The 24,414-nt window shown below is 36.3% G+C and overlaps 1 protein-coding gene across 1 annotated transcript in view; it reads right to left on the bottom strand.

Moving 5' to 3' along the window:
- The window catches only part of RIT2 (Ras like without CAAX 2), a 110,554-nt gene that overhangs the window by 75,709 nt on the left and 10,431 nt on the right, over positions 1-24,414 (bottom strand). The window contains exon 2 of the mRNA XM_035309789.1: positions 13,914-14,105. Within this exon, the coding sequence (XP_035165680.1) occupies positions 13,914-14,105 (192 nt within the window). The remainder of the gene's footprint in view (positions 1-13,913; positions 14,106-24,414) is intronic.

The raw sequence follows: 24,414 nt of genomic DNA, 5'->3' as shown, positions 1-24,414 counted from the left end.
GGCTGTTTTGATTTATATATATATATATGTATATCTATATATATATGTATATATATATATATATATATATGGGATTACTATATTATATATATATGTATGCATATATTTACATAAAGTTAACATTTATAATTCCTGCAGCAGTAAATTCCATATAGTAATGCACTGCATAAGAAAGTGTTTTCAATTGTTTACTTTAAAGTTGATTAAACGGATTTCAGTTGAATTCTTCTCAATTCTTGTATTGGATAGAATTTCTTTATTTATAATTTTCATGTGGTTTTCTCCTTGTGTCAAAATTTTCCGTTTTCAGACCGAAGCATCACAATTTACTCCATGCAGCTATGCATGGAAGCTGTTGAGTACACCTGTTGGTCTTTGCCTAGCTTCTTTTTTATGTATTCAAATCCTACTATATCATCTCACCATAGTTAATTGTACTTTATTACTACACAAAATAGTTAAATATCATTGAAAATGTTTCGTCCTATTGTCCAATTGCTAATGGGTATGTTTAACTCAGGAATATCTCTATCTATATGAAATTAAAGTGATAATTTTAACAGTTCATTTTTGATTGTTTATTCCTTCGTTTCTTTTCATTTTGACACTTTCTAACTTAGTACATCATGCCTTCTCTTCATTTTGTTTTAGTTACTCACATAAAAACTTTTGAAAATTCAAAGAAAATATACCAATATTGACCAATATACCAAATATACCAATATACCAATATTGACCAATATACCAATTTTCTCTGTATATTTGTTAACTTCATCAAAGAACTCTAAAACTTGTGAGGCATTAATAACCTCTGTGAAAGCCATGTGGACTTTTTCCTGCAAAATGTATTTATTCATGTACTTGTTATTTCTGTTCTTTCTTATAGTAGCTATCAATTTGACCGGCAATAGTCAGATTTACTGGTCTGTAGCTCCCTGGACCGTTCTGAAGTAACCATTTTCCATTTCCCCAGTGCCGATTCCATTTTAAGCACTGTTAATAGTTCAGCAATTTTATACTTGAATCCTTTCAGAACTCTTGGGAGAATACCATCTGTTCCTGATGATTTGTTACCACTCATATTATCAGTTAGTTCTAAGACTATTTCTAGGATTTTCATAAGCTGTCTAAGTACTGAATTTAGATAACCTACTAGGGAAACCTTCAAATCTGAAGTCCTAATGCTATATTTGGGGAAGCTTATGTTCAAACTGCAGATCTTCTATGACCATCACTCTTATTCTGATATAAATAATGAACTAACCTTAATGCCGTAATCCCATTTTTCAGTTTTAGGTCCCCACATTTCTATCATTCCAAGTCACCTTAGAATTCTGTCTTTACAGTGACTCTTCTGTATACAGATATAATAAAATCCTTTCATTTTGGTACGTTAGTCATCAAAATAAAACCATAGATATAGATGCAGGTAAAGGCAGAACATTACTGACTGTACAGACCTCAGGTAGAATTTTGATGAGAATGAGAACAGAGAGGAAAGAAAGATGGCATGTGTGCTGATGATACTCTCATCAGTATAGAAAAAAAATGAAGATGTCCTAAATCATCAGTCTATTTTCATTCACTACCTAGATAAACAAAACCATTGAAGAAGCAGAAGGCTTAAAACATTTTAATGGATAATGGCATTAAGAACTTTCTTAGAAATAGCTTACTAGTTAATTAGTAATAGTTTACTAGTTAATTTCATATGCCATGGGATTTTTTATTACCATTATATGTTAAGTTTCTCTCTAAATATCAGTGTTTTCATAAAATTATTTTCTGCCAGTGATTTAAATACTATTAGGCTTTCTGCTGTGTCTTTCTGTTTTTATTGCTTGAAGGAAAATAACCATTTCAACCCTGTTTTGGTTTACTGAAACACACTTCAGAAGCAAATTAGACATTCTATTCTCAAGGTTAAGGAACTCACTAATTACAAAAACAAAGATGATTTCTGTACTACTGTATAGGTTTGGCATAACATTAACCCTTTAATTTAAGTGTGAAGAGGGAATTTAAAAAAATCTGATCAGAACTATTCTATAGCTTTTACATTTTTTATTTATTTATCCATTTATTTATTTATTTATTACCTTCTCTTTCTTTTATGTCCATTTTACCTCTGCTCCATAAAAAGCAGATTTTCTTTTATGGACATTCCATATTGAAAATGTCAGGCAATCAGAGCAAATATAAAATTCTTATTTTTATGTGCTGTTGTTCCAAAATTAGTAAAAGCCATATTTGTGTGTGTGTGATACATCTGTAAGACATAAATGGTGCAAAGTTGACAGCCCTGGAGACTGTAGCACTCTTTCTGACTGCAGTGCAGAGATACAGAGAGCTGAAGTTTACTTATTGTGTTCTGGAAAACTACCAACACCTCAGACAGAAGATTTTCATAAGTGAGTGCAATGACACTTTTACCCCTGTCCTATCTAACCATGGCTTCATACTACAGATTCCACAGAGTGTGAAGGACAAAAAACACAACTGACTTCCCTGGACTTCAATACTACAGATACAGTTCATCAAGGAATAAAGCTTACTTGCAATTGTCTCAAACTGGTTCCCTTCCAATTAAATTTAAAGGACTGAACCATATGTTTTTCAGCTAGGAACAGAAAAACAGTAATTAATGAACTGAGATCTATGAGCCCTCCAGAACTTTTACTTCTTCCTCTTCGCAGGAAGATATTTATCAAAAGATGTGCAAAAGCCTAGCAAAAGGAGAGACATCAGATACAGCAGTGAAATACTTTGTGCCAAAATTCAAAACTACAGTAACGGTAAATACTTTTAAAGTCTTATACAGCAATTATCTAGGGGCAGAAGAAAGATTTTTTTTGCAGCCACAACCATGTCTGAAATCCTGCCCAAGGTTTCTGAAAGTGCTTTCAGTGTCACTGATCACAAAGTGCTTCTGATCCATCCATAACCTCTATAACTCTATCCTTTTTTTTTTTTTTTTTTTTTTTTTCCTGACAGGTCATCACAATCACACTATTTTCAGGCTCTCTCCCCATCTTATGGGCACCTGCAGCTTCCTCACAATGGTGCTGAGCTCTGCTCTCTTGCGAAAGAGTCAGGACCAGAGGGAACAGCGTGGAGCTGGGACAGTGTTAGTAGGTAAACATTCTTCACTGAGGGGGTGGTCAGGAACTTTAACAGGTTCTCCAGGGAACTGGTCATGGCATTGAGCTTGCTGGAGTTCAAGAAGCATTTGGATAACACTATCAAACATATGGTCTGATATTTGAGTGTTCCTGTGCAGAGCCAAGAGGTGGACTTGACGATCCTTGTGGATCCCTTCCAACTCAGGATATTCTATGATTCTGTGGTTCTAAACAACAACAACAACAACAACAAGAAACATATTTCATGCAGTCCTCAGTTTTAGGGATGGAAGAAATTGTGGACTGCAGAAATGAATGGAGTCTTAGAAATGAAGGCAAACTTTTAGCAATAATGTAAGAGCAGACTCATTAAGTCACATTAAGGAAAAGAGTAGGACAATTGTCTCATAGTTTTGTTAATGACAAACATCACTGAATGTAAAGACACTGTCTCTCGCACTTCCTCAGAGGAGATGTAAAACAATTTCAAAATTTCAGTCACTAACTGTATATGACAGGACTACTCAAAGGAACTACTCAGATGGTGGCCCATGGTGCTGATGAATACTCTGATGAATATCACATTGTTAAAACATGCAAACAGCTCCCCCAAAACAAACAAACATCATCAACAACAACAACAAAAACAACACATTTATGTCAGTTTTGTACCAGAAAAGAAAAAAAAAAAAAAAAAAAAAAAAAGGGTCAAGACATTTTTTATATATTTTTCTCTTTATTAATCTCTTGGACAGTAGTAGGTGGTAAAATTGAGAAATTGAGATAAACATGGAAACAGAAAGAACATTTCTTGATCAATAGAGGAAATGATCCCCATCCTTTTTCCACTTTGAAATAACACCTATCAAAAAAAATCATCCTCTACCTCCCAGCCTATGTCTGGAGTCTGCAAAATTGTGTGATTAATTCTACTAATGAGTGTAACAAAGAAACCTGAATTCCAATATTTAATATTTTGAGTTGCAACTCTAGTGATGTGTTTTGATGTCATTTTATCATAGGTAACTTCTTATTCCTTCTTGCATTAACTATGATATATTAACCAATTTACTCAGAGATTTAGAAGCTGCTATTAGCTTTTATACTATAAAATTTGGACACTATGTATGAGAGATTTGAAGATTCCAGAATGCATATAAAACTTTTTTTTTTTTTTTTTTTTTTTTTTTTTTTTCTAGGTTGATTTGTCTGGATAAAGGTTTTGGGGCTTTATTTTATTTATTTATTCATTTTTGCTTGTCAAGACTTCACAGCTTAAACAACTTCATTGTGTGTGAAATTAACATGCTGCTATTCTTAGACATGTTCAGTTTGGATAAAAACAGATCTTTCTAACTTCCTAATTCATGTGAAAAAAAAAAAAAAAAAAGATAATTAAAGTGATTAAAACTGATTTATCTTATTTTCTATAAATGCTAGGTCATGCTTTTATTTGTGACACCATGATGAGAAGTAATTAAATTCTGGCAAAGCTTCTTATTTCAAATAATTCGAGCTATTACTGCAAAAACATACAAGAAACTATCCTTGCTATGAGAAATTCACATTTTTATGTAAACAATGCACTCAGTAAAGGTTACCTTCTATATTAATCTGCTACTTTGCCAAGGGACTTTCATTTTTTACAAAGTTGTTCATTACTGCCTCAATATCAGGGCAATATCTTTGCTCAAGTGCAAATTAACTTGAAGAACATACATTAGTTCCACTCTAATTAAGCTTATGCTTAAATAGCTTCCTGAACTGGAACTGTAGTAAATAATATATAAAAGTTAGGATGAAACATTGATTTTGCTCATGTAAAAATAACAGCATGTATATAAAAAAGATACCTTCCAACTGCACACTATTCTCTTACATGTATATGTGTCCCTGTGGAGAAAATAGGAGGATAACTCTTGAGAGATGGGAGGTCACATTGCTTCAGGCATAGATGGTGGAGAGGCAAAACTGTGGCCCAGTTAGTACTGCCTCGTGTGTTACACTCATGCCTTTCCCCTGTTTGTATTAAAAACAGGATTACAACTGGCTTGTACATGGTGTGCAAGAGGTGTCACAGACAGGATGATGAAAATTGCAGCAAATAAACTGAGAAATAAAAAGGGATTTTGCAATCAGGCTCTTGGAGAACTGCCCCTGGAGCCGGACAGGAATCAGTGTGGGTCACTCAAAGCTCCTTCCTTACCCCTTTCCCTGCTGCTGAAAACTGAACTATGGAAGTCCTTAAGGGATAATTAGCTTCCTCACAAATCTTGCTTTCCAGAACCAGAATCTGTACATGCTTCTACCTAAGCCCTAGTCACCCAATAAATGATACCACCGTGGGTTTCCTTGCAAACTGTACGGTTTTGTGTGGTCACTGTGTAACCAATGGGTTTTCCTCTGATAATAATGCTCTGAGTCACCCAACAGCATTTCTGAATTTACAAACAAGCTCTACCCTAGGCAGTATGCTTGTGAAGGTAGTTTTCCATCAGTATTTGCTTGCTTTAGTTAGAAAGAAAGATCCCACTAGTGTGGCTGTCAAATGAAAAGTCATTAAAAGTCTTTGCAAATAACCTCTAAATTTCCAGACCAAGCAGACAAATCTCAGAGTCTAAATTCACCTTGAGAGGCAACCTAGATTAATTCTAGAGGTGAGAGAATATCTCTGCAGCTTTGCACCTCTCCTCCAAGGTGTTCTTCTGCTGGAGTAAAAAACATGGCCACATAAAGTCAGATTTTGGGAGGGGGGTGTTTGTTAATGGCTCAACATGAGCCAGCAAAGTGTGCTTGCAGCCTGGAAAGCAAACCATATCTTGGCCTGAACCAAGATCTACGTGGCTAGTATGGCAAGGTAGGGGATTCTCCCCCTCTGCTTTGCTCTTGTGAGTCCTGCTCTGGGACCACCAGAACAAGAAGTACATGGAGCTATTAGAGTGAGACCAGAGGAGGACCACAGGGGTGATCAGAGGGCTGGAGCACCTCTCCTGTGAAAACAGACTGAGCGAGCTGGGATTGTTCAGCCACGAGCAGGCTTCCAGTACCTAATGGGGACCTACAAGAAAGCTGAGGAAGGACTTTGTCAGGGACTGTATTGATAGGACAAGGGGGAGTGGCTTTAAACTGAAAGAGGGGAGATTTAGATTAGATACTTAGAAGAAATTCTTTACTATGAAGGCAGTGAGGCACTGGAACAGGCTGCCAAGAAAAGCTGTGGATGCACCATCCCTGGAAGTGCTCGAGGCCAGGCTGGATGGGGCTTTGTGCAACCTGGTCTAGTGGGATGTGTGCCTGCCCCTGGCAGAGGCTGCGACTGGGTGTCTTAAAGGTCCCATCCAACCCAAACCTTTCTCTGATTTTATGATTCTGTGATTCTTATGATATGAAAAGGACAAAATCTCTGAGGTGGAGGGTGAAGAAAAAGCAGGTGGAAGTAGCAGGTACAGGGAGCCTTTTAAAACAATAAAAAGTCTGCTGCTGTTTAACGTCCCTAGCTGTGATGTGGCCTTGCACCACCATCCTTAGTGTACACCCTTTACTACAAGTCCTGTATGCTTTGGCTACAACCAGTTATTTGCCTTTATTGTATTTATTTATTTATTCTATTTATGTATTTATTTATGAAGTTTAGCTCTTGGTTCTATGCTGTTACTGTTCTTATAGAGAACTTTGTTATCTGCACTTTAGTCCACATCAAATGTCTTCTGCTCTGTGTTGAGTGGATTATGGAGTTTACTGGATATTTCCGGAGAGGTTGACAAAAATATGATTTGAGAAATGAACAGTTGTTTATGTGTCTGACTGCATTTATTGCAGCCTGGGTAATATGAACCTGTGGTTTGTGTGTTGTCTTGTTGTTGTTGTTTTTGTTGTTGTTGTGTGTTTATTTTTGAAATATAAAGCATGATAATGACAAAAGGTAAACAATATCTAAATGAACATTTGCTAGAGACAGAAGAATTAATAATAATCTAATTTCATTCCAAGAGGCAACAACTGCCAGATTGACTCTTACAATCTCATTGGCACAGAAAAGCACACAGGGGTGGGGTTTGGGGGTTAATGTTGAAAGATGACATTTAAGTGATATGCAGAAGATTTCTTGGGATAGAGAACAGTATGAAAGAAATGTCAAAAAAAAAAAAAATCAATTAAAAATAAGTAGAAATTAAAAGTGTAGAAGAACATATCAGAATCCAGATACATATTTTGGTAATGTAGAAAGTGATTATCAAATTTTTGACAGTTTTCTAAAATAATAGAACATCATGACAACTTCAGTGGTTATAGTTCCAAATATTCTGACAACTGTCAGAGATCCATCAAAACAACAAAAATGTCTTACTTTATTCAGAATTTGAAGAGCAAATGAAAAATATCATATTATATCATGTGGGTAAGGCAATATGTAGAGAAGAGAATGTGAGTGACAATGGCAGCTTCTTAAAAGCATAGTTCAGTTTCATCATGCATTCATGCTAGCAAAATATAACTGCGTGAATGCCAGAGAAAATGAACAGCCATGATGACGTCTAGATGGACGAATGAATTCATCTAAAACTTCAATGCATCATTCAAATGGTTTTGAAGAATTTTCTCTTCTCTGCCATATTCTTCTTTGGTTGGTTCCATTAAACTTACCAGTATGCTTTTTGTTGTCGTTTAGGGTAAAGCTGCCAGAATACCTCTGAGATATAGCTCACATCTCACTCCAGTCTTCAGAAAGGAAGACTACCTTCAGAATGACTGTTTATTAGATTTTATTAATTAGAAACCAATGGCAAGTTGAGTTTGCTTTAAGATTCTAGTCTAGACTTTGCAGCAACAATCACGACAGAAAGAATCAGGTTAGAATCTCAATTGAAAGGACAATTAAAAACAATTTTCTTAAGCTCATCCAAATTCTGCTTTATAAAGGCAAGGAAGACTTTTGACCATGCCTCTTTCTAGAGTCGACATAAAGACAGACATCTTCAGGGGAAGATTCTTCTCATTTTATAATATGTCTAAGACTCGGGATATTTCCTGTAGCTCTCCACTGATTTACAGAGGACTCATTTAGTCTAATCACTTTAGCATGTCTAATGTTAACTCAGATTAATATTGCTCTTTTTCAGTAAATAACAGAAAATGTATGTCTTTTGACTTACAGTTTGAAGGTTGAGAAGAAACAACAGAACTTTTCAGTTTCTGTGTACTGCACTGGCCTAATAAATGGGAAATGAGGCTTCAGCATAGAGATTCTTCCATCCCAATGTCCTTAAGTAAAAACAGAATTGATTGTGCTAAAGGATACTTATAAATTTGAGAGCAGTTTTAATCCCCAAAACAAATGAATTCATCCTGGTACTACGGTAAGAAGTTCAGTATACTGCTGTTACATGACTAATACGAATAACAGAACATCTAGTAAACAGTGTTTCATTGTTATGCACTAGAAAAAGAAAGGAAAATATAATGTCATGTTCTGTAACTATTTTCAGTGTCTCAGCCAGGCAACAGAAGGTATAGACTTGTAATGTCTGAAATATACTGAAGAGTTATTCATATAAAAAAGAAAAAAAAAAAAAAAGAAAAAAGAAAAAAGCATTAGCACATTAGCAGTCTCAGATGCAGACATTTCAAGGTTTTAGCCAATACAAAACTAGAACTAGTAGTAGCCAGCATGACACTAGAGCCACTGTCAAAAAGAAAAATCTAGAAATTGATGCAGACAGTATCTGATAGCCAGTCATCTAATCTCAAACAAATTCCAGAGTAAAACCTCATCTAAGTGAAAATATTCTGCAGGCAACTGCTTGAGGTCATGAGAATGTATGGAGCTACTGAAATCCTGATTCCAGAATTATCTTATGGTATAATAAAAACTTTTGAAGAAAATACAATAAATTGTAAGTATGCAGTAAGCACCTGTAATTAATACGTGCTCCAAATAGATAATGTTCCATGTTAAAGACAAATTTTGTATTGTTTTATATTTCATACTGAAGAAGAGAAGTTGTAGGGGGAGGGAGAAAGACGAAAATGATTTCAAAAGCCCTGTTCCTGCTTGGATTTGTGCTTGAAGCCAGTAAGACAATTCAACTGTGGAAGAGTAAACAAGTGTCTAATTCTTTTCAGGACCAAGACTGTACTGGCAAAACTAACAACTGTGATGACAAGCTTCCCAGAGAGGCCAAGAGCTGAATGAAGCATGAGCTGCCCTCATAACCTTAGTCTCAACGGCCATCAACATGCTATCCATGGATTTGAATGAGCCCATAGTTTATTCCTCTGGGATCACATATAGCATATAGGAAAAAGTGTTCCATGAAGGCTATGCAATTTTTATGTAGGTAAATTTCCAGAGGGGTTCTCACATCCACATATGGTTTGAAAAAGCAGCTAGAAAGTATTTCAGCTCAGAGTTACAGCACGTTGTTTAAAGGAGCTCATTTATTTAGTTCCCCATTGAATTACTGAATGTAATATATTGCAATGGTCAGTAGGCAGGGCCTTCTGGATATTTTTTTCAAACAGTCTCTCAACAGTGTTACATTTCTTCGTTATAAAATATTTTAATTAAAAACTGAAATTTAGATTTAGTATGGTGTGAATTCAAATAGGATCCGTTTATTATTGTATTTTTAAAGATTAACATGTTTTAATTAGAAAATATTTAACCATTAAATAGCTTTTAAACCTCAATAAGTGCTATCTGGGGTAAAGTTACAAAACAGAGCTGAAGTGAAAGTATCTATTGTACTTCATATCAGCCGGTCCTAAATGTTTCTGATACTCTAAAGACATTAAAACAGATATTTATCAATGCAAAGATTTTAAATTTAAGAAGGCACTGAAATTCAAATGGCATCTAATCAGGCACTTAAGGGCCTATTTTACATCAAAGAGCTATGGGATAAAATACATATAATACTTAAATACTTCTTAGAGCAATGGCTAAAAATCAAAAGATGAACACAGATGAACACCTTAACCACTCAAGCCCATTTACTTTCCTAGTGAATCTCTAAATTCAGGACAGAATAAGGTCTGAGAGGGCTAGATGCAGCTACAGGATGGATAGATGAAAGGGAATGGAGGATGGAGGAAGACTCACTACCAGATTTGGTATGTTCTATGAAAATATGCTGGGACTGAGGCAGCTCTCCTGAGAGCCTGATTGACCTGGGACTATTCAGCCTGGAGAAGAGGAGGTTTGGGGGATATTATCAATGTCTGTAAATACCTGAAGGGAGGGTGCAAAGAGGATGGAACTGGCCTCTGCTCTATGGTGCCCCGTGCCAGGACAAGAGACAATGGGCACCAACTGGAGCACAAGAAGTTTTGTTTAAAGATCAGGAAGCCCATCTGTGCTGTCCAGGTGATGGAGCACTGGCACTGGCTGCCCAGAGAGGTTGTGGAGTCTCCTCCTTGGAGATCTTCAAAAGTCACCCGGATGTGGTCCTGAGCACCCTGCTCTGGGTGGCCCTGCTTGAGCATCAGATTTGGACCAAATGACCTTCAGAGGTCCCTGCCAACATTAAGCATTCTGCCATTTGGTGATTCTGTGAATATGCATTAAGATTTTATTATTATTATTATTATTTTCCCACAACTCTTCCACAGTTGTTCCCCTACATTGTTTCAGAAAGAAAAAAAAAAAAAAAAAAAAAAAAAAAAAAAGTTATTCTTTAGTTCTTTAGGCTGATGTAATTAAAACTTGTTTTAGGAAGGAAGGCATACAGACAAACCCGTTTCTTGAGACATTAGAAATGACAGGTATACTTAAAGACAACAGTAATTTCACTGAAGACATCAGAAAATAAAAACATTATTTAAAAATAAGCGTGCTGTTTTGTTTTCAGCAGTGTTCCTCCTAACACAAAATTTTAATTGCAGATTAGTTTTATTCTTGTAATCCTGTTGATAGATTTGAGGCGAGAGACATACATCATTAATCGTATTATGTATTGGATTGCATTTCAAACAAGAGCTTTGTCTGACCGAGCTCCTACAGCCTGTCTGATTGTTGCAGAATTGTCATTAAATGGAAATGATGCCAGCAAATGTTGAACTTAATGTTATGTTTCCAAATACCATGAATAATATTACAGTGCCTTTAATGATTTCTATAGGAGAAAAATGTCATTAAGCAAAGCAACAATATTGGCCCTGGTGTCCTGGCTGAATTCCAGTCTGGCTAATTGCATTCTGATACCTACCATTTCTCACTAGTTTGAACGGGGTACATTTGTGTTCCTCGGTGTTTGATCATTGATATGTTAATGCTGTACATTGTCAGCTCATTGCTGTATGCCACCCCAGAGTTTGCTGGCTACCATGCCTGAACATTCAAGCTCTATTAATTAAAGTCCTGACTACAGTACAAGACCCTGAAAAGATTCCTTTCACTCTACCTTCCCACATTTCATCACGTTTCTTAGGTAGTGTTTAACCTAGCAGGTAAGCATAGATCAATTTATTTCAGTGTTTGTTAAATGTACTGCACAACCTCAAGTCCCACTTCTGAAGCAATGAACTGCTGAAGTCTATTAACACATTTAAAGCTGAGCACAGAGATGATTGTTTCAGTTTCAATCAGAGAGGCACTCTGAACAGTATTTCCTAAGCATCTCCACTTACTCTGCCTTGCTTTCAATTGTGCAGTGGTCTAAGAACATGACCCAAACTTTGGATGAGAGTTAAGTGTAGATATGCTCCAGGAACACACCTCATACACTTCAGCACCTGCAAAGCATTCAAACAATGGCCCTAGAGTAGAGCTCAACTCCAAAGTCCAAAGTTCAGTTCCTGAAATGTGGACTTCAGAATAAACTTACGTGTACTATAGCTCTGCTTGAGTTGGTTCATAGTACTTGCTTATGTAGACATAGTAATATTCAGATGCTTTATTTGAATTGGAAGATCTGAACTGTATTATTTTACTATTCTTTAAAGTATGGCCTTTCCACAACTCAAAGTACAGATAACAAAATATTTGAGAAAACCATTTTGACTTTGTCACATCTGTTAACAGTGGCAGAAAAAAAAAAAAAAAAAAAAAAAAAAAAAAAAAATGAGTCTGAGACCTAAATCCTAGCTCACGAAGAGATATTAAAACAATCAGAAACACAATTCTGAATTGCAGGATTTCCAGTGCCAGTCCTATATAACAACTTTTGTGCATCTGTCACATCTCAAAGACATCGTATCTGGTATCATTCTCAACAGCCTCCCCAAGCCCCTTCATTTTGAGGGCCATTTGTGATATCCAATTCAGACGTTCATACACATTAATTTTCACATTTGAGAAATCAGACAAGATCAACATAAGCATGTAAAACATTTAAATATGGCATACATTTTTATATGCATTGACGCTGATTAAATATAAACACTCATTAAAATATGAGATCAGAAAGAAGTAGTGCCAAACAAAACTGGAAGAGAGTCTTTGTATCACTTAGTGAATTCAGCATTCCTGTAAACCTTATCTACAGATAATGCTAAGTAAATCAATCACATACCATTTTTCTTGGGATCAGGTGTTCTCTCACTTGAACAACTGAATCCATGTCCTTTCCCTACCTGGTATATAAAGTACCCCACGAGCTGCAGATGTTGGGCTTCATGTTGTACATGGCATTGTTTAAGGTCTCAAGCTGAGTGATAAGCTGAAACTAGATTGTCTTCATTAAAGTTTTGTCACAGTCTGATTTAGGAAGAAAGTCAATGATCTGGAAACAGATGTGAAGTTTTAACACATATCATCAGATATTCAGAACTAATTTCAGGCTTAATACTGCCTTGTATTTTCTTGTGGTAGAAGAGAGAAGACAATGAAATGGGGAGAACAGTGACAGGATAAGTGGAAAAAAGAAGACGGGATCATGTGAGCACAGATGCTAATGAACTGAAAAACACCATTTTATTAAACTGTAACGTGTGTCTGCACAGAAGTCAATCATTTGAAAGCAACCGTAGCATATGTAAAGAGCCTCTTAAGATTCCCATAAAGGAAGTCTTTTCTTTTCCCTTTCAAAGTTTCTGCTTAAGATGAAGAATATTTATTATGCTGTGTCTGGTTACACCAAAGCCATTTCTAACATGGTCTCCCTGTAACTCCATCTTGCACATACACACATCATTACAAACAGGAGGAAGGGGAGAGGAAGCAAAAGGAAAAGAGTGAGCCAAGGTTATTCTAGACTCTGAGAGCACCACTGTCAATGCCCTAACAGACACAGAAATCAAATGCTTTATGGTGGTTGTGGCTGAATACAGATAAAAGTGAATTCAAATCTTGCGTGTCCCAGTCTTATCCAAAAACTATGATAACATAACCACTGGCTTCTCAAGCAAATATAATCTCATATGTATTCATCTATTTAACTAGATTTTTTTTTTCCAGTCTGTTTGAGAAACCTTTAATTAAACCTAGTATATTTATGAAAATGATCTGAATTTAATTCTGAATTTAATGGTTGGTAACTTTTTTTTTTTTTTTTCCTGAATATCCTGACAGAATCTATTTCCATATTGGACGTATATATGGCTTCAGAAGAAAATCATGGGGTTCCTTTCCAAGTGAAAGGGAGAAACATTTGGATATGATTGGCCAGGACTACTTTCAGATCTATAACATATAAATGACATGTACTTCTAAATCCTTAATTTATTACCCAGTGTGATCTTTGAATAAACCTCATTTTGTGCTAATAATTCTCAGTGGTGCCGTAAAGCATATGCTGCAGAAGTCCCTGAGGTAGCCAAAACCAAGCCAAAATCAGCAGAGAAGTGTCTTACCTGTCTGAACTCTTCAAGATCTGTTTTGTTTCCCACCAGCACCAAGGGGATGTCATAGGTGTGCCGGACACGATAAATGAGTTCCTTAAACTCAGCAGCTTCTTGAAAGGATTGACGATCTGTGATGGAATAGCAGATAATGAAGCCTTCTCCACCTCGCATGTATTGGTCCCTCATGGCTGTGAATTCTGCCTGTGAAATAAGAAAAACATGCTCAGTAATTTGGCAGAAAAAATTATCCCTCTGTAAATAACAGACTCGCTTTAAATTTCCTCCATCCCCCAAATAATTTCACATTGATTGTTTTACTGTTTTAAATAGTTCTTGCTGAAACTCTTGCATCCTTCTGGGTCATTATCCTAGATAATACACCAGCAGGACTTCTCTTAGGACATTTATTATTATTATTATTTTATTTTTTACCCCTTCCTATCAGGAGAACTCTGTCTTCTAAGAAGATCAACTTATTTTACCAGGGTCTGCATACGGAAAACACTGTTTTAGAACACTGTTCTAGAACCTTCTGCAGCTCTTCTGGTACACATAGATGACTAGCAATTCTATGGATACTGATAGGTGCGAAAGAAGAACTATATTACTATCTAGGGATGGGATGGGAGATAGTTACAAACTCTTTATCATGCACTCAGTTCAGAAGTTCAGTAATATCAAAACCATTTTCATTGACTCCCACCAGCTTTGGAAAAACACCTAGTAAAACAGGAACATAATCTACAAAAAGTTCTGCTTTTTGAAATGCTCACAGAGGAGCTGGGGTATTTAGGTCAGTGTGGAATAATACAATTAAATCAAAATGAACAATTTTGAATGGAGGGATAATTGGCCCAATTTTCTCCTCCTTCATTTTCCTATATTTTTGTATATATTTTGAGTTAGGAATATGGTTTTCAGATCTATTTAACAAATACTACATTCTAGAAAAATCAAGGTTTACTTTTTAAAAACTAGTCTCAGACACTGTAGCTCGAGAATATGTTTTAAAGACGGTTTCTTTTTAAAGTTTGTTTGCTCTTCTTGATCACAACCCAGAATAACGCAATGCCATGGCAACAGTCAGTCGGGATCAGAATCCTCCTGACAGAATCAGCTCTCCAGAGATATTAAGATGCAGGAAGGTCTGATAAAGCAATGCATACACATATCAATGTTGGACCATTTCTATGAGCAGTAGGATGCAATATCAAGTCCTGTATTTTTTACTCTGTTGAGAATTTAGGCGAGGATTTTAAAAAGATCTTAGGCTATATATATATCTTCAATTCTTCCTGAAAATTGAAGGAAAATGGATTGCTTATGCTCTTTTAAAAGTCCCAGCCTTAAATCTTTCTCAATAGTCACTCATGTTGATTGATAATACTTCCTGTGAATAGACTTTTGTGTTGACCATTATCATTTATTCATGATGTATCTTTTACCCAGGGGCTTTCTTATATATCATTCAAAATATTTCACCTGCTACAGGAAGAAGTTCATAGACTAAGCTCCAAAATAGCAGACTAATAGGGAACTTAAAGGTAAGATTCTGCTTTGAGCTTACTCTGAATTTCAACATGTCTAAACTCTCACCACTCTCATCCCAGGAGTGTTTATTATCTGCCAAGCTATAGTTTAAAGTGGATTAGGCCATGTTCTGTTCCATCCTCTCGAAAGTGGATGTGGGGCAGTGGTGGGTAGAAACACAGAAGACATCTATCCAAAGGGGATCTATGCTTTCTTGGTTTGGGTGAGACAATAAATGGAGATCTGGTCTCTGTTTCCAGGTCGTTGCCTCTCAACCACGTTAGATAGCCCCTGGATCAATAACAAACTGGAGACCATACTCAAAGTCTCCAAGTTACAGATGGGTAGTGCTTATTACTAAGCACAGAAACATACTCCCCCTCACTTACTCACCCCCTGACTTTCCTGCCAAGACAGAGTCTCTCCACCAACCTTCCTGAGCTTCTTCTCTTTCCATCATCACCTAAACCTATTCCATTCCATGATTAGTGGGGTTGTCTCCTTTGCAATAGGAGCTAAACAAGGCCATGATGCCTTCCTTCAGACTGAACATACAGTGAAAATCTTATGTGGAGTTGAATTTGTGGATTAAGGCTCTTGAATTTAGCCATCTACATGCAGTTGTAGGCCACATAGCTCCCATATAGATAATTGAAAACTGGTCAATATAATTAATGGACTACAGGTTGCTTCCACTGACAAAAAAAAAAAAAAAAAAAAAAAAAAAAAAAAAAAAAAAAACTATCTGTTTTTCCATTTTATCTGGTTTTGGGTTTAGAGGGAGCTGAATATTTAGAAGATAACTAAACAAAACCTCTAGGTCCCATGTAGACACATGAAGTAGATGTTTTGTTATATAACTTAAATCACAGCCCAGATGTTCTGTATTCCTGGTTTAGAACATTCATAAAACTACTATTATAACACTAGACGATTATTTTGCATGGCCTTTTACAATAAATGAGCCTTACTCAGTGAGGTGATCCACCTCCAGGAAGTGCTCTGAACTTTTTACACTCATTTATAGCTCCCTGCAGTGAAAAAAGAATGCATTAGAACACATATCCCTGTTTAAGTTAAGCACTGCAAGTGACCTGCTGCAACACGAGGACTGCCAGGAATGCTCAGTGGCTTTCCTTAAGTACAAGGAGAATCTGGATTTACACACTGAATTATTCCAAAAGGACAAAATGCTCAGCTTATAGGCGCCACCATTCTTGAGCTGGAGACATTTACCTACACATTCTGCTTCATGCCTGGGCATAATTACTACTTTAAATATATGAATGAATTTGCTTTTTCATTTTTTCATTATGACATGTTATTGCAGTTGATGTGTTAGACTAAACAGCCAGAATACCTTAGTGTAATGCTTGCACTGATTCATTTTCAGATGCATTGATTATTCTATGCAAACTGGATTTGGGACATCCACTTAGTTTTCTATTAACTTAATTAGCAATTTATTTTCTTAGTTTTGATGTTGATTTTCACCTCTTAGCTGTTCCCCTTGGAAGGACTGCTCATTACAGACGCAAGAACTCCAAGGTTAAACATAAATAAGCATTTTCTTGGATTTTTATTTATTTATTTATTTGTTTGTTTATTTACTTTCTGAAAACCCCAACATAGTTATATATATTAGGAAACAGAATAAATACAATTTTCAATAAACCTGTTGTAGTCCTTGCAATAACTGTGCCCATTATACATACAAGACAAAGGAGTAAGAAGCAATTAAAGATGTTCAATTTTTAGTTCAATATATATTTCGTAGTTTACACTTATTAAAATCCAAGTTCACCTGGATTTTGTGGATGTTCAATGACGAATGAAGATGGACCCAAAGGTTTTACATATTTTTCAGTGTTTTTATTTTCTATTTTTGACTGGTTCTCTTATAAAATAAGTGGCATTACATCTGTGCACTTGGCACACAAATGTCTTCGTTTCCTGCTATAAAAGTGGCATTTTCAAAAAAATATTCAGGAAGAGTACTTGATACTTTTTTTTTTTTTTACTCAATAGGGGAAAAATATGAAACATTCCCCAGTCAGTAAATATCAAGGGGAAGAGAAAGAAGGAAATCACACCTCCTCAAAAGGAAATCAATTCTAAGAATTAAAGTGAAGATTTGTCATGCTTATAGCACTTTGCAACTTGACATCAGTCTATAACATTCTCTTGTGTATTATGACTAAGGCTTAACTGAAAAGTGTGATAAGAAATCTTTTGAAACAAAATCACCTTCCTCCTTTGGAGAGATGCTCTACTTGAGAACAAGAATCAAGTTTGGATAGAAACAAAAAATCTTTTAAAAGTTGAAAAAAAGCAGTATAACTTTTAATTTTTTTAATTAAAATTGAAAAAAAAAAAAAAAAAAAAAAAAAAAAAGGTTACTAATCCTCGTATGAAGCCTATCTGTAGACGAAAGTTAGCAAGAAAATTTGAGCATGTCCCTCCTAAATGTCCTTGATGTCTATTCCAGTAGCTCCTACCAGTTATAGGGCATCTCATGTGATTTTGCAAAGTTCATAGATTGGACTCACAATGATATAGCACAGTTCCCTCCACATGCTCAGTCACATCCCATTTTGTTGCATTAAATGACATACACCCAGGTGAATTAATTTGTCCTTTAATGATCCCCTTTGCTAAGGGTACATGTGTAGGGTACATGCTAAGGGTACATGTGTCTTCATCAAAATTTCCTGTGAGGCAGATGAGTCAGTAAAGGCTGGGATAGAGAAAGTTCTAAATGTTTTAGTTTGCCGTGCTCTTCATCAGTAGGCTACTATCTCTTTTCAGCAGCAGCCACAAATTTATCACAGACTTCCTAAAATTGTCAGTGTACCTGTAGAAGCCCAGCTCTTTGTCTTCCACATCTCTCAAAAGCTTCATCTCCAGCAACACTTTCTCCTTCCTAACATGCCCAAGAAATACTTCCATATCCATCCTTGGGTGGCTGTCCCTGCTTCCACATTTTTTATACTTTCTTCAGTCAAGCTGAGTGAGCACTTTCTTTTTATATTAGCCCTTAGGAGAATGACTCGGTGTAGAAGAAAATACTTATCCTGTGGTTTCTCTCTGTTATCCTGATTTATCTTCTTTTATCCTGCTTTTCATAACAAGTAAGTTTTTTTTTTTTTTTTTTTTTTTTTTTTATTTATAAAGAGTAATATTTTAATTAGTTTTTAAATTAATCCTTTTTAATATAAATAGGACTGATGTGATTATTTATTTATTTATTTATTACAGTTTGAAATCCTGTCCAAGTGAGATCAATTTTGTATTGTCTTCAGAAGAGGAAACAACAGCACTGAGTAACAAAGTGGACTACTCTTAGATGTATAGGTCCTTATGAAGGACCAGCTTATTGTTGGGTACCAAACCTAACCAATGCTCAGCTCAGGACAACCTCACCTTTTTGACTGAAGTAATCTAGGATGTCACAAAAGTTCACTGTAAGTATGTTTGCTTCTTTACTGTCTCCTAAACATTTCCTCCTGAACAGCGCTGGAGAAAGAGTGATGGGCCAGAAAAGCTTTCACTCAACTCAGAATCATTATGCAAGCCTTTCCAGCACCGAGGAAATAGGAAAAAAAGGGTGAGGGAAAGAAATAACAAATAATAATAATATTTAAAAAAAAAAAAAAAAAAGAAAAAAAAAAAAAAAGACGGGCTATTAGCAGGAGGTCACTTAAACTGTCCCTTCTATTTCATTGTGTTGCATGGGTTTGAGAAGGAAACACAGTGCAGTGCTTGGAAGTGCAGTCCTCCTCCAAACTCCTCAGAAGTACAGCGCTTAGAAATTTAAAGATACAGCAACTCAGAAATGAAGGTGTCATGTTTTTCAAACTACAGGCACACACCACACATTTTGATGCCTGTTCTGTTTTTATGATCTTGGCTTGTATCTCTGGAAGAGGTCAGAGTTTCCCCAGGGAGGCCATCCTCACAGTTTGAGAAATGCCACTTTCTCTATCTTCTTGTCTCGTGTTCTGCTTGACTTTAGAACTAGGAATCTGCTAACAGATGTTCTTAATCAAAGCTGTCTCCCTGATTACCACAGGGGTCATTCTTGTTATGAAGTGTTTTTTTTTTTTACATTTCTAGTGAGCACTGGGGGGCGGGGGCAGCGGGGGCGTTCTTCGAAACAGGCAGAATATTGTTCATCTACAACAATGAACAAACAAGGATAAAATGAACAGAAAGGACATAGGAAACTCAGCAAGAAAAATAAATCTTTCAAACAGTGAGTGAAAGAATCAAACTTAAAGACCATAAACCATAAAAGAACTATGTGAAAATATATTGTTCTCTCTTTCATTTCGTTTTTTTTTTTTTTTTTTTTTTTTTTTGTTTTGTTTTTTTGAGAATTTGATTTGAGAGTTTCTTCTGTCTCAGAAAAGTTCTTTGTGAATATGGTCAAAGATTAAGTTTTAGCAGCAAATGATTTCTCAATGCCAAAGTGCAACCCACCCATATCTCTCTGTTAACAAATTCTCTCACACACATAAACATCACAGCTGACTTCCTTGGGAGTACATATCCTTCATCTGGCACTGCTTGTAATATCGTATGTATTTCTTTTCTTTTACCTCCTGAAACAGATACATCTAAGGAAAACACACTGGTGAGAATTGTAATTATTTTATTTTATTTTTTATTCTTTCTTTCTTTCTTTCATGTGAAAGCTTGTTTGTAAAAGCAAACTCTAAGAAACCTGCAACCATTATACTTTCATTGAGAAAGCTTCCAAATAGGAAGCTGGGGTCAAATATTATGTCTTATTACCACCATAATATTGTTACTGAACTAGATACAGGAGATGGGACTTGTTTCATCTGATTTCTGCTACTGAAAATGTAGGCATCTATTCCACAGTGGTCTTCAGCTTCCTCTCTTCATTCAAGAGAGAGATGATCAACTCCAGTGAGTAATTCATTCCTCCTTTAGAGAAGTATTCAAGAGATCAGGGATGACTTTTCCTCTGACCTCCCTCACTACCTCAGCTGTGGATTGTTAGCAGAGACAAAATACTTATGCCAAACTCTGAGATACCCACAATAACAGCCACAGTCCTCACCCAGTCACTACCCTTTGTGCATTTGGTATTTCCAGTACAGTTTGAGAGGTTGGGAAGGAGTAACATCTAGCACTTTTCTCCAGTGGATTGTTTTTCCCCTTGTGACACACAGCAGGAAGAAACATAGACCCTCTGTATGGGATAAGCTATACTTAAGATGCATTAGGAAATAACAAGCAGATGTAATTTATTATCAGAGAAATCAAAGTTTCAAACCTGCTGCCTTTGCTTGCAGGATTCCAGCATGCAGTGTCTGTGGGTTACCAGTGATGACACAACAGAAAACAAGAAAGCACTGACCGATAACACATCCCATCACTCCCTCTCTCTTCCCTTTTTTTTCCAGTCATCCCTTGCAAACAGCAACAACAAAAGGAGTTACAAAAAAAAAAAAAAAAAAAAAAAAAAAGTCTGCAGCAGGTGGTACTCGGCCACCTGTGCCAGCCCAAACCATCTGCCACATCACTGGGAGGAAGGAAGGGAGTTGAATAACAGCTCCTCAGACCAAAACCAAAGAAAATGGAGGGGTTCTGGCTGGACTGGAGGACAGGGACTGATTCTTCTCCGCATAAACTCTCTACGCTGTTCTGATTGTGTACCAAACCCTCTCTCATGACCTTTTTTCCCTGCTATAGTAATGATCCAGGAGCAGTTCAAAATGGTATTAGTATAAATGAGAATTAGCCCATAAGCCTGCAGTGGAAGTGGATTATTATTATAATCAGTCCCCTGATTAATGATCAGTCAGAGTCTCACGCCTTATAATTACAGGAAGGAATCCTTGCTTCTGTTATAAAACCGCTATATCCCTTTCCTTCTGTGAATTTGTACTGGGGACAAAACGCACATCAGAGATGATAGGAACAGTATAAAGATAACATAAAAGATGCAGCCCATGTTCCTAGCAGACTAATGTCTTTCTGAACTTAAGCTGACAGCCTTCCAAGGCAATATCATGAACTCCACATTGTACAAAATCAGTAACCTTTTCTTAACTTGTGGAATGGCCAAGTAAAATGCTAACATAGATACTGAAATAAGTTTGTAATATGGAAGAAGACCAACAGCAACCCTATTGAAATCGGTGCTTTTTTATCTGGCCACTCCTCCCCATTTAAGCTGATTAATTTACCTGGAGAGGGAAACAGGAAGAATAATATTCATAACAGGTGATCTTTGCTGGAAGATATAGGTATGATTTTCAAGTTTTGTAACAAATACATTGTTTGCTATTTTCCAGGGGTCAATGTACACACTGTGTACTCATCCAGGTAGACTGAATGGCAGGGAACACCTGAAGACTTTGTCTATGGGCAAGAAGTCTGAACTGAGTGAGTCAGCCGAGTGGATGGTTGGCAAGGTAAGAAACACAACTAGGCACATTGAACATGCAACACAGAATCTTGCATCCCCAGTCTTTGCAGATTTTTTGCTGAAAAATAAATAAATAAATAAATCCAAATTTTAATTTCTTAATATGAGTTGCTATACCAGGTTTGATTATACAGACAATAGTCTCATCTTCATTCAAATGAGTCTGAGAATTCATGTTGGCATGTCTAAATTTTTACCCTTTTTAAGAATAGACAGTTTGTGAGGTTTGTTTGATTACTGACTTCTTTAAATCATTGTGGAACACAATCTGATTTCATCACTTGTGAATTCATATCCTTTACCACACATGGGTTTGAACATTTAGGTTTCCCTTCTCTTTCCAGTTATGATACTTCCCATAGTATCTGGCATTACTCTTAGTCACAGACGGGACTGCAGGATTAAGTCTCATGAAAGGCAGGTAGAGATGTCCCTTCACAACTTTCACACTGATGGACCACTACTGCACTGCCCCATTGTCTAGCGGGAGAACATTTTGTATTCACTTACTGTTCTGTATTCAAATACTGCTCTGTATCATGGCTGGCTTACAAAGTAAAATTGAACCATATCAGACAGGTAGAAAAATATAGGTAAAGAAAAATAAATATATATATATATATATATAAATGACAACTGAGAACAATATTCCAATAAAATAACTCATGACTTAAAAAAAAAAAAAAAAAAAAAAAAAAAAAAAAAAAAACATTGACCTTTTTTCTCACTAAGGAACTACTAAACAACCTCTGCTGGCAGTCAAGCCCTCCTTCCAGAAGTAGCTTCTCCACACTGATGTTCCCAATGTTCACATTCTAATTGCCCTCCTGCCCTCAGGTGATGATATATTTGCCAGGTTTCTGCAACTGTGCTTTTGTTAACTTTATTAATCCCACTATTCCAAAGGTGGTTTGTCATATCCAGTAATGAAAATATGCAATCCATCACCTGGGAGATTATATCTACTTTTCTTTCACGCCAAAATATGGAGAAAATCACCATATCAGTTCTCCACAATGCCAGTAAAAATGTCTCAGTGCTACAGTCCCTAACTCAGAGAACTGTCTTTTTCTTTCATATTAATGCTAATTGTTTCTCTCTTAGGGATAAACACTTCAGTAATTTTCTGTTATATGCATGCATTGAAGCAATCTCTATTGTTAACTATCTCGAAAACCTGCAACTGCATTTGGTTTATCATGCACTATATAACACTTCTCCCCCCTTCCTCATTGGTATGCAAGAAAGAATAAAGCTTATTTTCACCTTTTAACACAAAGCATCATAAATGGTAAAGGGAAAGAATTAATAGCTCGGTAATTACATTTTAGAAAACAGCAGGAAAAAAAAAAAAAAAAAAAAAAAAAAAAAAAAAAAAGACAACAACCCACTGGCAAAGAGGTAATGACTGCAGCTGCAAGCAAGGACTCGCCAGGGATTCAAACAAGCTCATGTAAGCTTACATGGGGATTGCAGAGTTGCCTTCTTCCCCAGTGAGGCTTGTGCAGCCTTGCAGAAGTGAAGCAGGAGGCTACAGAATCAGACAACCCATTGCTCTGATAAATGACTATAAATGATATTCTGGCTTGCATATATATTCTCTCACGATGACTTCCATAACAAGCTTGCTTACCTTAAAAATTCCACTACATAGATATTTCTCTCTCTTCTCCTGTGCCCTACTCATCACCAGAGTTACAACCTGAACTAAGACTCTGAAGAGGGGGAGAAGAAGCAAACAAGCTGCCAGATAGCTTTTTTAAAGCCTTTCATATTTAATCAGCTGTGTCACTGAAATCTAGCTCAGTGTTTATCTGACGAATGTGCTCCCCAGAGACTACATAAATCATCACCAATATGAATGTAAAATAGTTATGCTAAGGAGGCATTGATTTTATATTTCTTACAGTGTTATATTTAGTATGACTCCATTACAAAAGGTCTGTCGTGTCCCTGGAACTTACAAATTTCTTCCAGCAAGAAGGAGATCCCATCATTCTTTTTTCTTTGCATTTGCACTATTGTTTCTGATGCAGGTAAAATGACCAGGTAACATTAAGTACACAGGGACAGTCACTGGACAGGTGTCCACACAGTCCTGAAGAACCCCATTCAGTGACCTTCTGGGGGCTCATGGGAACATAGAATAAAGGTTATTTTAGCTTAATTATTAATTTGGAACAGGAAGAATGTGTGTCACCTCGACTGTGAGCAGCTCACAAAATACCTCAAAGGTACCTTCACATCCAGGGTAGCTATCCCGCACAGAGATGCTCTGGCCTTACTAATAGGATACAAGAAACACTTCATCGTACTCCACAAGTTTACTATATAGATGTCTGTACCTTGTTCAGTTACCTCGACTCTGTTCATAGTCAATGAAAAAAATAAACTCAGAAAGGTGCCTGAATTATTTTAAATATTTGTTTGAGGTTATTTATTTATTTGAGGTTAAGAGGGAACTATGCCATCAAACATTTATTTTCAGCAACTGTAAGAACAATCTAGATGGTTAAC

Source organism: Oxyura jamaicensis, chromosome Z (genome assembly GCF_011077185.1).
Source record: "Oxyura jamaicensis isolate SHBP4307 breed ruddy duck chromosome Z, BPBGC_Ojam_1.0, whole genome shotgun sequence".
Taxonomy (NCBI): Eukaryota; Metazoa; Chordata; class Aves; order Anseriformes; family Anatidae; genus Oxyura; species Oxyura jamaicensis.
Note: the sequence above shows the minus strand (reverse complement) of the source record. Positions and strands in the feature narration are given on the sequence as shown.